This window comes from Kryptolebias marmoratus, linkage group LG9 (genome assembly GCF_001649575.2).
Source record: "Kryptolebias marmoratus isolate JLee-2015 linkage group LG9, ASM164957v2, whole genome shotgun sequence".
In the NCBI taxonomy this organism is placed as follows: Eukaryota; Metazoa; Chordata; class Actinopteri; order Cyprinodontiformes; family Rivulidae; genus Kryptolebias; species Kryptolebias marmoratus.
The window spans coordinates 17,191,852-17,205,415 of record NC_051438.1 but is presented as its reverse complement, the minus strand read 5'-3'; the positions used below and the strand labels follow the sequence as shown (position 1 = coordinate 17,205,415).

At 38.1% G+C, this 13,564-nt stretch overlaps 3 protein-coding genes across 12 annotated transcripts in view; all 3 read right to left on the bottom strand.

Moving 5' to 3' along the window:
* Positions 1–13,564, bottom strand: part of LOC108242369 (protocadherin alpha-C2) — a 164,225-nt gene that overhangs the window by 70,669 nt on the left and 79,992 nt on the right. The window lies entirely within an intron of this gene.
* On the bottom strand, positions 4,975–8,269 carry LOC108242374 (protocadherin alpha-10; the record flags this gene model as incomplete). Its single annotated transcript, XM_025008300.2, is given in 1 exon segment — positions 4,975–8,269. A coding segment is annotated over 1 exon segment (2,360 nt), but the record flags the coding sequence as incomplete, so codon positions are not given.
* Positions 9,440–12,435, bottom strand: LOC119617323 (protocadherin alpha-10-like). The gene has a single exon (XM_037977305.1). The coding sequence runs from the start codon at positions 12,126–12,128 to the stop codon at positions 9,714–9,716; it is 2,415 nt and encodes an 804-aa protein (XP_037833233.1). The 5' UTR covers positions 12,129–12,435; the 3' UTR covers positions 9,440–9,713.

The following is a 13,564-nucleotide window of genomic DNA, read 5'->3' as shown; positions in this document are numbered from 1 at the left end:
CAGAATAAGGAGCCAGAATAGTTGGACTGTTGTCATTTTCATCCAAAATAAAAACATTTACAGTCACGTTGCTGCTGAGCGGAGGAACACCAGAGTCTGTGGCTTGAACTTTAAACTGAAATGTTTTCAACTCCTCATAATTAAAAGACTGCAAACTGATTATATCTCCAGTATCTGAGTTGATGTTTAACATTGATTGCAGCGAGTTACTGTTACCATGCAAAAGTGAGTAACTAACCCGACCGTTCTGATCAACATCTGCATCAACAGCTGTCACTGTTTCAATAACTACTCCTGTTGGACCGTTTTCTTTTATAAAGACATTTATGATGTTTTCTGTGAAATAAGGTTTGTTATCATTGACGTCAGAGACGTGAACCTGAATGATTCTGGTGCTGGAGAGAGGTGGGCTGCCCTCATCTGTAGCAGTGATAGTGATGTTATACTGAGGTTCTTCCTCTCTGTCCAGAGGCCCGTCCACAACCAACGAATAGTAGTTTTTATAATTTATTTCTAATTTAAAAGGGACATTGTCGGAGATTTTACAGTTTATTAAGCCGTTTTTACCGCTATCTTTATCAAATACTGAAACGAGAGCAATAGCTGTGCCAATGGACACATCTTCTTTTACTCTGTTTAAAAGAGAAGTTACTGTGATCTCAGGAAAATTGTCATTTACGTCTAAGACTTCAATTAATAATTTTGCATGTGACGTCATTGGAGATAAACCGGCATCACTAGCCTGAACTCGAATTTCAAAAGCATTATTCTCTTCAAAGTCTATAACCATTTGATTTTTTACAGTACCTGTTTCTTCGTCTATGGTGAAGTGGTTCGTTTGCTTTCCTTGATCTAATTCAATCAAAGAAAAGGATATTTTTCCATTTTGTCCTGCGTCCAGATCCGTGGCATTAACAGTAAATAAAGATGTTCCCTTTTTAATATTCTCATACACACTTGCTTTGTACAGTGTTTGATTAAACACGGGAGGATTGTCATTCACATCTAACACATTAACCGTAATTGTCATGCTCCCTGATTTAGCTGGTGTTCCTCCGTCGATAGCCGTGAGTGTAAGTCGTATCACATGCTCTTTTTCTCTATCTAAGGCTTTCTGAAGCACTAGTTCTGCTGTGATTGTGTCTCCTTTATGTATGGCCAGAGAAAAGTGTTCATTTTGACTAAGTTTGTAGATATTAACTGAATTTTTTCCTACATCCGCGTCGTGAGCTCGTTTTAATAGGAATTTAGCTCCTGCAGCTGTGCTTTCTGAAACATTGACAGTCTGAGAGTTGGTGAGAAATGACGGAGAATTATCATTGACGTCTAAAATAATTATTTCAATACGATACAGATTTAAAGGGTGATTTATAACTGCTTCTACACTGAGTGAACATTTAAGGTCATTACCGCAAAGCTCCTCTCGGTCAATTCTCTCATTAACAAAGAGAGCACCAGTCTTTAGATTTACCTCGAAATATTTCTTCTTTGATCCCGCAACAATCTGAAACATGCGAGGCTCCAAATCCTGCACGTTGATACTAAGATCTTTAGCAATATTTCCCACAACAGTCCCGATATTAGACTCCTCTGCAACGGAGTAAGAAAGCTGAACAGACACTGCGTCCAAATAGCAATCTAGAAGCGCAAACAAGAAATATATCCACACGTTTCTCGACCGATCCAGTAGAAACATAATTACCGTTGTAGGGAAGGCACGGATGGAGAAAAGACGTCAATATCCTAGAGTAGGAAACGTACAAGATTAAAGTCTAGGAATAGCAGAAATTAGGAGAATCACTGACAGGTTAGCTACAAAACATGAGACCGTCCTTTGTCCTTCGAGCTCTCTCTGTAACAAAGCAGAGAGGAATCATCCGCTGATTCAGGGAGGAGCACTGACTCACAAAACACAAAGTTAAAATGCTACGGTCTACAGTGTCCTCAGGTGGACATTTATTAGAAACACCGCAATGAACTCTTACGCCTTTAAAAAACATTATTTCATAAATTTTTGAACAAAATTTTAAATAAAAAATATCTTGAAAAAAGAACCTAAGTAAATTTTTCTTTTGCATTTTTTTTGGATTTACAGTCTCGTTAAAAGAATCAAAAACATCCATGAAAATACGTTATGCTCCTTCAAGCAGAAAAAAAGGAAAAAGAAATTATATTAATACGGAATATGCTAATTTCAACAGAAACTATGTAATTATTGAAATATATAGACCGTTCGAAAAAATGCTAGATCCTGTCTAATCGGTCATTTCAGTTAAATATAACTGAAATGAACATCATGAAAATATAAAATATTGAGGTTAGTTTCAGGACCACGGATAGCAACTACATTAGTTAAATCAGATTCAATCCGTAGAGGATTTGTGGCTAAAAGCACAGATTTATGACAACCATTGATATCAAAAAACTTGAATCAAATACTTCTTAAGTAGAAGAAAAGCAATAATTTCGTGAAAAAACAAAAAAAAAGGAAGCAAAAAAGAAAAAAAAGTGACAACACAAAATATTGAATGTTCTCCCAAATAGTTTTGCCTCTGAGAAAATGCAAAGATTAATTATTTACTGTCTTACCTTGTCTGTGGTAGGTAAAGTCTGAGTTCTGGTAAAAGTGTCTCCTCCGTTAATACTGATCAGTTCAGCATCTACAGGTGGAAACGGTGCGGGGAAAACCACTACATCACTCTTCAGTGTGTCTGAGCTGAAACACACGTCATATTGCTGAGTAGCTTTAGAGTAGGACCAGCTCCCGTCAGGGTGGGTGGTGATCATTGGGGCGCTGTACCTGCTGAAAGAGCCGTCTGTCCTGTGGCATCTCACAGCTATTAAACTGATGAGGCTCAGCAGAAAGATCACCGACACCGACACGATGGCAATCAGCAGATACAGGTTCAGATCAGAGAAGCTGTCCTCCTTTATAGGCACATGTCTGAACTGAGTGTGGCTGTCAGCTGCGCTTTCAACCACCACCACATCAACAGACACAGTAGCTGACAGAGAAGGTTCTCCGTTATCAGAAACCAGCACCACCAAGGGGTGAGTTTTCAGGTCGTTGTCGCTCATTCTCCTCTTAGTCCTGATCTCCCCGGTGCTGGTTCCGATCCTGAACAGGTTGTTTCCTTTGGGCTCAGACAGGTGATAAGACAGCAGCGCATTGTATCCTGAATCTGCGTCTACGGCTCTGATCTTTGTCACAAAATATCCCGCTTCAGCAGAATACGGGATGGTCTCGCTATTAACAGAACCGAGCTCAGAATAAGGAGCCAGAATTGTGGGACTGTTGTCATTTTCATCTAGGATTAAAACATTTACAGTCACGTTGCTGCTAAGCGGAGGAACACCAGAGTCTGTGGCCAGAACTTTAAACTGAAATGTTTTTAACTCCTCATAGTTAAAGGACTGCAGACTGATTATATCTCCAGTCTCCGAGTTAATATTTACCATTGTCAGTAGTGGCAAATTGTTACCATTAGTTTCGATAACTGAATACCTCACCTGAGCATTTTGATCTATGTCGGCATCCTGTGCAGATATCTTTTTTAAAACATTTCCAGCAGGAGTATTCTCTTTTAAGTAAACATTAATTACCGACTGTGAAAATAAAGGAGAGTTGTCATTTACATCTGATATATAAACAGTAAAATGTTTTGTATTAGTCAGCGCTGGAATTCCCTCATCTGATGCTACGATTGTAATGTTATGATACAAATCAGTCTCTCTATCTAGTTGCCCCTCCACCACTAGCGAGAAATAATTCTTATAATTTGTTTCTAGTTTGAAGGGACTTTCATTTTTAATGCTGCAGTGAACGATGCCATTTCTCCCTCCATCTCTGTCCAGGACTGAAACGAGCGCAATAGCTGTTCCTGTGTCTGCATCCTCCTTCACTGTGGTAATCAGTGTAGTTACGGATATTTCAGGAGTATTGTCATTTAAATCCTCCACTTCTATCAGTACCTTGCACTGTGACGTCATGGGCGGAGAGCCTTTGTCGGTGGCCCGAACTCGGATTTCAAAAGCAGGATGCTCTTCAAAGTCGACGTTCCCTTTAACTGTTATTAACCCTGTCTGTTCGTTAATTTGGAATAAATCTAAAACATGGTCTTGGTCTTTGCTGCTCAGTGAATATGAAAGCTCTGCGTTCGGACCTTCATCGTTATCTGCCGCTGCTACAGTAATTACTGAAGAACCGATGGGTGCGTTTTCAGTAAGGTTTGTTTTATACAGTGGTTTAGCAAATATCGGGACGTTATCATTTACATCTAAGACATTTATGATTAACTGTGAAGTTCCGGATTTCGGAGGTGTCCCTCCATCCATAGCAGTCAGCGTGAGTCTGATAATGGGCTGTTTCTCTCGGTCTAAAGATTTCTGGAGAATTAGTTCAGCGGAGACTCTGTCTGCTTTGTTCACTGATAAAGAAAAATGATCATTTGTGCTAAGCTTGTAGGTGCTTATATCGTTTCTGCCCACATCGGCATCGTAGGCTGATAGCACAAGAAATTTAGTCCCAGGCAACGTGCTTTCAGCTATTTCGATGTTTTGAGAATTAGTAGTGAAAGATGGAGAATTGTCATTAACATCTACAATATGTATCTCCAAACGGTAGAGCTTTAATGGAGCATTTATTACTGCCTCTACGCTCACTGTGCATTTGGCTACTTTTGCGCAGAGCTCCTCTCTGTCTATTCTGTCAGCGACAAAGAGAACGCCCGTCTTTAGGTTTACCTCGAAGTGTTTTCTCTTTGCTCCGGTGACAATTTGAAACATGCGAGGCTCCAACTCGTGGACAGCGAGGTTTAAGTCTTTAGCTATATTTCCCACAGATGTCCCCGGGTTTACTTCCTCGGATATGGAGTAGGAGAGCTGCCCGAACACCACCGTCCAGCAGCAACCGAACAGTAAAAACAAGACAAAATCCAACAGATGATTTCTGTAAATTAAAGACATAATCCGCTCGGTGATGACCGTTTTGAGGTCCAAAATAAACAGAGGCTGCACTCCCCTTCTTTAGAAATCAGCCACTGTGTAGCTCATAGCTCAGTCTTCTCTCTGTGCTTCTGCGTCTCTTTGTGTCACAGCCCAACAAGACATCAGCATGTTCGTTTAAACAGAGACGAACCAAAATATTCATTCAGAATGCTATGGTCTAAAGCGCCCCCTGATGGTCTGTTCAAATAATTACAATAGAATCAAAAGAAAATTGATTGTAGAGGGAAAGTTTCACTCAGTAACGCAAGAAAGAAGAAAAAAAATTGAAGCAATTCATAGTAATGGTACACAACTTGTTATTTGCGCATTTATTTTATCCATTTTTATATGTATTAAGAAATTTCTATGACATTTGTGAAAAACTTGTGGCCATGTTTACATTTTTTTGGTGTACAACTCCTCAGCTGCCGCATAAAACAATAAAGACAAAAACCCAGAAAGGTGACAAACATCACCAGTTCTGTTCTTACTGTGCTGCACATCTGAATTGTTTTATTTGGGTAGTAATACAAACTAGGAATCACATAAATCCCAAATAAAAATGAAAAAACAAGAATGTTCAGAAAGAAAGATAGACAGAAAGAAAGAAAAAGAACAAATTAAAAACTGTGAAACTACAAAAAATGCAATAAAAAATCAGGACGGTTTAAAAAAAATCAAATAATTTGTGCTTCGACTTTAGAATGGTCTGAACAACAAGGCATTGACTCAATAGTAAAGTGGAAAACCTTAAAAATACTAAAACCTATATGTCAGATAATATTTCAACGGAAGAAAATCTCTCCAAAAAAGACCGTGCACTCGTGAAATAATAGTAATAATAAGAAATAAGTAAAAAAAACATTAGACAAACACATACGAAAAGACAAAAAGCGCAGAATTTAAATATATTTGCTGCTTGGTTAATGTTTTGAAAGCTTTGAGGGTAAAGATCTTACCTTGTCTGTGGTAGGTAAAGTCTGAGTTCTGGTAAAAGTGTCTCCTCCGTTAATACTGATCAGTTCAGCATCTACAGGTGGAAACGGTGCGGGGAAAACCACTACATCACTCTTCAGTGTGTCTGAGCTGAAACACACGTCATATTGCTGAGTAGCTTTAGAGTAGGACCAGCTCCCGTCAGGGTGGGTGGTGATCATTGGGGCGCTGTACCTGCTGAAAGAGCCGTCTGTCCTGTGGCATCTCACAGCTATTAAACTGATGAGGCTCAGCAGAAAGATCACCGACACCGACACGATGGCGATCAGCAGATACAGGTTCAGATCAGAGAAGCTGTCCTCCTTTATAGGCACATGTCTGAACTGAGTGTGGCTGTCAGCTGCGCTTTCAACCACCATCACATCAACAGACACAGTAGCTGACAAAGAAGGTTCTCCATTATCAGAAACCAGCACCACCAATGGGTGAGTTTTCAGGTCGTTGTCGCTCATTCTCCTCTTAGTTCTGATTTCCCCGGTGCTGGTTCCGATTCTGAAAAGGTTGTTTCCTTTGGGCTCCGACAGGTGATACGAAAGCAGCGCATTGTATCCAGAATCTGCGTCCACCGCCCTGATCTTTGCTACAAAGTATCCCGCTTCAGCAGAATATGGGATGGTCTCAGTGTTAACAGAACCGAGCTCAGAATAAGGAGCCAGAATAGTTGGACTGTTGTCATTTTCATCCAAAATAAAAACAATCACAGTCACGTTGCTGCTGAGTGGAGGAACACCAGAGTCTGTGGCCTGAACTTTAAACTGAAATGTTTTCAACTCCTCATAGTTAAAGGACTGCAGACTGATTATATCTCCAGTCTCTGAGTTGATGCTTACGATTGATGGCAACGAGTTACTGTTATCACGTAAAAGGGAGTAACTAACCTGACTGTTGCGATCAACATCTGCATCAACAGCTGTCACTGTTTTAATAACTACTCCTGTTGGACCATTTTCTTTCATAAAAACTTTGATTGTGTTTTCTGTGAAATAAGGTTTGTTATCGTTGACATCAGAGATGCGGACTTGAATGTTTCTGGTGCTGGAGAGAGGTGGGCTGCCCTCATCTGTAGCAGTGATAGTGATGTTATACTGAGGTTCTCTCTCTCTGTCTAGAAGCCCATCCACAACTAATGAATAGTAGTTTTTATAATTTATTTCTAATTTAAAAGGGACAGTGTCGGAGATTTTACAGTTTATTAAGCCGTTTTTACCGCTATCTTTATCAAATACTGAAACGAGAGCAATAGCTGTGCCAATGGACGCATCTTCTTTTACTATGTTTAAAAGGGAAGTTACTGTGATCTCAGGGGCATTATCATTTAGGTCTAAGACCTCAATTATTAATTTTGTATGTGAGGTGAGAGGTGGGGATGCTCCATCATTGGCCTGTACTTGAATCTCAAAAGCATTGTTATCTTCAAAATCTATATTCCGTTTATTAGATACTATACCTGTCATTTCATTTATATCAAACAGATTATTTAGTTTCCCATGTCCCATTTTACTAAACGAATAATACACTTGTCCATTGTGTCCTTCATCTAAATCTGTCGCATTCAATTTTATTATTGAGGTGCCTATTTTAGAATTTTCATACAGTTTGGCTTTGTACAGAGTTTGACTGAATTTTGGAGCGTTATCGTTATTGTCTAAAACGTTCACTAAAATAGTCACACTGCCGGACTTGACCGGAGTTCCTCCATCGATGGCAGTCAATAGTAATCGAATCTCAGACTGTTTTTCTCTGTCTAAAACTTTCTGAAGCACAAGCTCAAGAGTTAACCTCTCCCCTCTGTGTGCGACCAAAGAAAAGAAGTCATTCTGACTCAGCTTATATACACTAACAGTGTTTTTACCCACGTCTGCATCTTCAGCGGGATTTAAGGGGAATTTTGTCCCTACTGCTGTGTTCTCACTTATATTCATTAGATGTAATGTGGTGAGAAATGATGGTGAGTTATCATTCACATCTAATATCACAATTTCAAAGCGGTACAGTTTAAGTGGATTGTTAATAACTGCTTCTATATTCAGCGAGCATTTGGCTCCATCACCACAGAGCCCCTCTCGGTCGATTCTCTCGTTAACAAATAGAGCACCAGTCTTTAGATTTACCTCAAAATATTTTGCCTTTGATCCAGCAACGATCTGAAACATCCGAGATTCAAGCTCATGGACATTAAGGTTGAGATCTTTCGCAATATTTCCGACAACAGTCCCCCGATTCACCTCCTCAGAGACGGAGTAGGATAGATTTCCACGAACCGTTTCCCAGAAACAATCCAGCAGAAAAAAGACGGAAAAAATCCAGAAAGAACTTGATCTGCTCAGTATATACATATTTACAAATAACCAGACGAAAAATGTAAATTATAACATCTGGCAAAAATCATCAGCCTCAAAAAATTATATATAAAAAGTAAGATTTGACTGAAAAATCCTGCAATCTAAGGAAGCCTTCGACGCACCACTTCTTCTCCTTCTGAATCTCTTTGTCTGTGTAACATCATCTGCTGGTTATGGGTGGAGCCCAAGTCCACGTAAAGCATGTAAAAATCTGATGGTCTACAATGTCCTCATGTGGACATTTGTATGAAGTACATTCAGCAAAAACACATGACAGAAAGAGCCTTAAAACCTGAGTTCCTTCTTTACCATGATTTTTTCAGTATCAAGGTTAAGTATTCAGATTAATTTTGGAACTGTGCTTACTAGACTTTGTGTAAAAATATGTTGTTGTTTTTTTTAATGTAAACTTTAGGAAATTGAATGAAATAATAATGTTGCAACCCTCTCTAAAATAATCCACACTGAAGGCACAATGCTCATTAAATTTTAATTTGATGTCAGTAATTAAAATATACATTCAGTCTCTATGTAATTCAAAAACCTATTTATTTTAATGATTTTGTTGATTTTTGTTGGAATTTAAATGTGGTGAAAACATATTTAGTCACTGCTACTTCTTAACATGACAACAGACTTTGTAAATAGAAACCTTCCAAATATAATTTTCATTTAAAAAATCAATCTTTTATTTTGCTATTATTATGGTTTGTTTTGTTTTTTTGCAAACACGGTTAAAATTGTAACGACTACGAAACATAACTGTCCCTTTCAACACCAAGGATAGCAACATAGACATAAAGTCTTTCTCTTAGTCTCATTTCAGAATTCAAGTTGCAATATTTTTACCAAAAAATGTGAAAAGGTAAATGGATGAATTAATGAAATTACTACACCCATGGTCTCAAAATCCAAACAGGCCTGTTTTTAACGTTCAAAATCATAAGATGTTGACATTTTCAGTTTCATTAAACCAACAGCATACTGAAAAGATCAATGACTGCAGTTATAAAGCATGAAAAAATAATTTGTGATAAATATTTTTTTTCTTTTCTGATACACAAAAACGATTTTAAATTGATATTACATAACAATAAACGTTTTCAAATACACTTATAGGAGATAGCAGGATAGCTATGAATTGCAAAGCATTAGAAAACACATAAACAAAGTCTCATATATTTGATCTATTGTCACTCATGGTCATTAAAACCTTATGCTTCTCTAGCAAAAATTACAAAGACATGAATTAAATAGAGAAATCCTACTTGTGCACGTTTACAGCGATGCTGTTGCGACATGAAAATGTAGGCTATATATCCATCACCACAGACGATATTTAAAACAAAAAATTTCAGTGATATTAAAGGATGAAACTTACAAACGTTTTTAAAGATAATTTTTAAACATAAAAGGCCAATTAAATCTTACCTTGTCTGTGGTAGGTAAAGTCTGAGTTCTGGTAAAAGTGTCTCCTCCGTTAATACTGATCAGTTCAGCATCTACAGGTGGAAACGGTGCGGGGAAAACCACTACATCACTCTTCAGTGTGTCTGAGCTGAAACACACGTCATACTGCTGAGTAGCTTTAGAGTAGGACCAGCTCCCGTCAGGGTGGGTGGTGATCATTGGGGCGCCGTACCTGCTGAAAGAGCCGTCTGTCCTGTGGCATCTCACAGCTATTAAACTGATGAGACTCAGCAGAAAGATCACTGACACCGACACGATGGCAATCAGCAGATACAGGTTCAGATCAGAGAAGCTGTCCTCCTTTAAAGGCACTTGTCTGAACTGAGTGTGGCTGTCAGCTGAGCTTTCAACCACCATCACATCAACAGACACAGTAGCTGACAGAGAAGGTTCTCCGTTATCAGAAACCAGCACCACCAAGGGGTGAGTTTTCAGGTCGTTGTCGCTCATTCTCCTCTTAGTCCTGATTTCCCCGGTGCTGCTTCCGATCCTGAACAGGTTGTTCCCTTTGGGCTCCGATAGGTGATACGAAAGCAGCGCATTGTATCCAGAATCTGCGTCCACAGCTCTGATCTTTGCTACAAAATATCCCGCTTCAGCCGAATAGGGGATGGTCTCACTGTTAACAGAACCGAGCTCAGAATATGGAGCCAAAATTGTGGGACTGTTGTCATTTTCATCTAGGATTAAAACATTAACAGTCACGTTGCTGCTGAGCGGAGGAACACCAGAGTCTGTGGCCTGAACTTTAAACTGAAATGTTTTCACCTCCTCGTAATTAAAACTCTGCAGACTGATTATATCTCCAGTATCTGAGTTGATGTTTAGCATTGATGGCAGTGAGTTACTGTTATCATGCAAAAGTGAGTAACTAACCCGACCGTTCTGATCAAAATCTGCATCAACAGCTGTCACTGTTTTAATAACTACTCCTGTTGGACCGTTTTCTTTCATAAATACATTTATTAGGTTTTCTGTAAAATGAGGTTTGTTATCATTGACGTCAGAGACGTGGACCTGAATGTTTCTGGTGCTGGAGAGAGGCGGACTGCCCTCATCTGTAGCAGTGATGCTGATGTTATAATGAGGTTCCTTTTCCCTGTCCAGAGGCCTATCCACAACTAATGAATAGTAGTTCTTATAATTTAATTCCAATTTAAAAGGAACATCGCTGTTGAATTTACAGCTAATTATGCCGTTTTTACCGCTGTCTTTATCAAATACTGAAACGAGAGCAATAGCTGTGCCAATGGACACATCTTCTTTTACTCTGTTTAAAAGAGAAGTTACTGTGATCTCAGGGGCATTATCATTCACATCTATCACTTCAATTAATAATTTAGTATGTGACATCATTGGGGAAGACGCGCCATCACTGGCCTGAACTCGAATTTCAAAAGCATTATTTTCTTCAAAGTCAATGATCTGTTTGTTTGTTACAATCCCTGTTTTTTCATTTATAGCAAAATGATCAGTTTGTTTCCCTCGACCTATTTTATTAAGTGAATAAAAAACTTCTCCATTTTGTCCTGCGTCTAAATCCGTCGCATTTATTTTTATTATTGAGGTGCCTATTTTAGCATTTTCATATACGTTGGCCTTGTACAGACTTTGACTGAATAATGGAGCGTTATCATTGATATCTAAGACATTTATCATTATAGTCATAGACCCTGATTTAGCCGGAGTTCCGCCGTCGATGGCAGTCAATGTGAGTGGAATCGCAGACTGTTTTTCTCTGTCTAAAGATTTCTGAAGGACCAGCTCAGGAGTCGCACTTTCTCCTGTTTGGGTAACCAAAGAAAAGAAGTCATTCTGACTCAGTTTATATACACTAACAGCATTTTTACCCACGTCTGCATCTTCAGCGGGATTTATGAGGAATTTTGTCCCTACTGCTGTATTCTCACTTATATTCATTAGATGTAATGTGGTGAGAAATGATGGTGAGTTATCATTCACATCTAATATCACAATTTCAAAGCGGTACAGTTTAAGTGGATTGTTAATAACTGCTTCTACTTTCAACGAGCATTTGGCTTCGTCACCACAGAGCCCCTCTCGGTCGATTCTCTTGTTAACAAACAGAGCACCAGTCTTTAGATTTACCTCAAAATATTTTGTCTTTGATCCAGCAACGATCTGAAACATCCGAGATTCAAGCTCATGGACATTAAGGTTGAGATCTTTCACAATATTTGCAACAACAGTCCCCCGATTCACCTCCTCAAAGACGGAGTAAGATAGATTTCCACGAACCGTTTCCCAGAAACAATCCAGCAGAACAAAGATGAAAAACATCCACACAGAACTCAATCTGTTCGGTATATACATATTTACAAATAACCCAACCAAAAATGGAAATTCTATAATCCGGTAAAAATCATCAGCCTCAAAAAATCATTTATAGAAAGAAAGATTTGACTGAAAAATCCTGCAATCTAAGGAAGCCTTCGACGCACCACTTCTTCTCCTTCTGAATCTCTTTGTCTGTGTAACATCATCTGCTGGTTATGGGTGGAGCCCGAGTCCACGTAAAGCATGTAAAAATCTGATGGTCTACAATGTCCTCATGTGGACATTTGTATGAAGTACATTCAGCAAAAACACATGACAGAAAGAGCCTTAAAAAATAGAGTTCTTTCTTTAACCTAAAATATTCAGTAATTTATGTTTGTTCAATATTTATTTTGGAATTATGCTTTCTAATCTTTATGTAAATATATGTTCATTTAAGAACATAAACTTCAGGAAATTAAATAAGATAGTAAGTTTGCATCCCACTCTCAAATATTCCATACTAACATTGCTGATTTATGTGGGAATTTAAATGCAATGAAAACATGTTTTAACACTCCTACCTTTCAGCATGAAAACAGTCTTTGTAAATGTAAGGCTTGCAAAGCGTAAAAGTGTAATACCGGGAAACAACTGTCCCATTTAGGACCAAGGACAGCAAATTGCACATGAAATCCATGTATATTTAGAATACTAACAAATTCAAGGATCAATAATTTCACAAAAAAAAAATAAACAAAATAACTGGATGAATGCATGAATAAGTTTATATTTTAAAAACCATGAATATTAAACATTTTAGTTTTGTGGAAACTACTAAAGCTAATAGAAATATGCAATGACTGTGGTGATAAAGCATTAAAAGGGTTTTGGTATCAATTTGTTTATTCTTTTTTGTTGTTACACAAAAAAATAATAAATTGATACCCCACACATACACAAACATGTTCAAATATACGTTTGGAATGGAGCAGGAGATGAAAGGGTATAGACAAATGCTAACCATGAGAAAACACAAAGAAGTTTGAAGTCCACTCAAACCTTGTTTTCTTATAAAGCTTGAAGTGGTTATATACAAAAAAAGAATTTGTCATTATTGTATAAAAAACATATTCCTACTTGGGGTTTTTGTAACAGGCTCATATTGCTGGCAAAAATAAAAAATAATTAAATACTTCTGCATGTCTAAAACTATGCAGCTGGATTTTAGATATGTAGTCTATCTATACAGCATCGTAGACAAGATTTAAACAAACCATATAAGGATATTTAAAAAAAGGAATTTATATGCATTTGTCTTTTTAAAGAAACATAATGTGCAAAATATAAGGCCAATATAATCTTACCTTTTCTGTGGTAGGTAAAGTCTGAGTTCTGGTAAAAGTGTCTCCTCCGTTAATACTGATCAGTTCAGCATCTACAGGTGGAAACGGTGCGGGGAAAACCACTACATCACTCTTCAGTGTGTCTGA

Excerpts from the sequence above, each read along its gene's own strand:
- LOC119617323 (XM_037977305.1), bottom strand. The coding sequence starts at position 12,128 with ATGTATATACCGAACAGATTGAGTTCTGTGTGGATGTTTTTCATCTTT.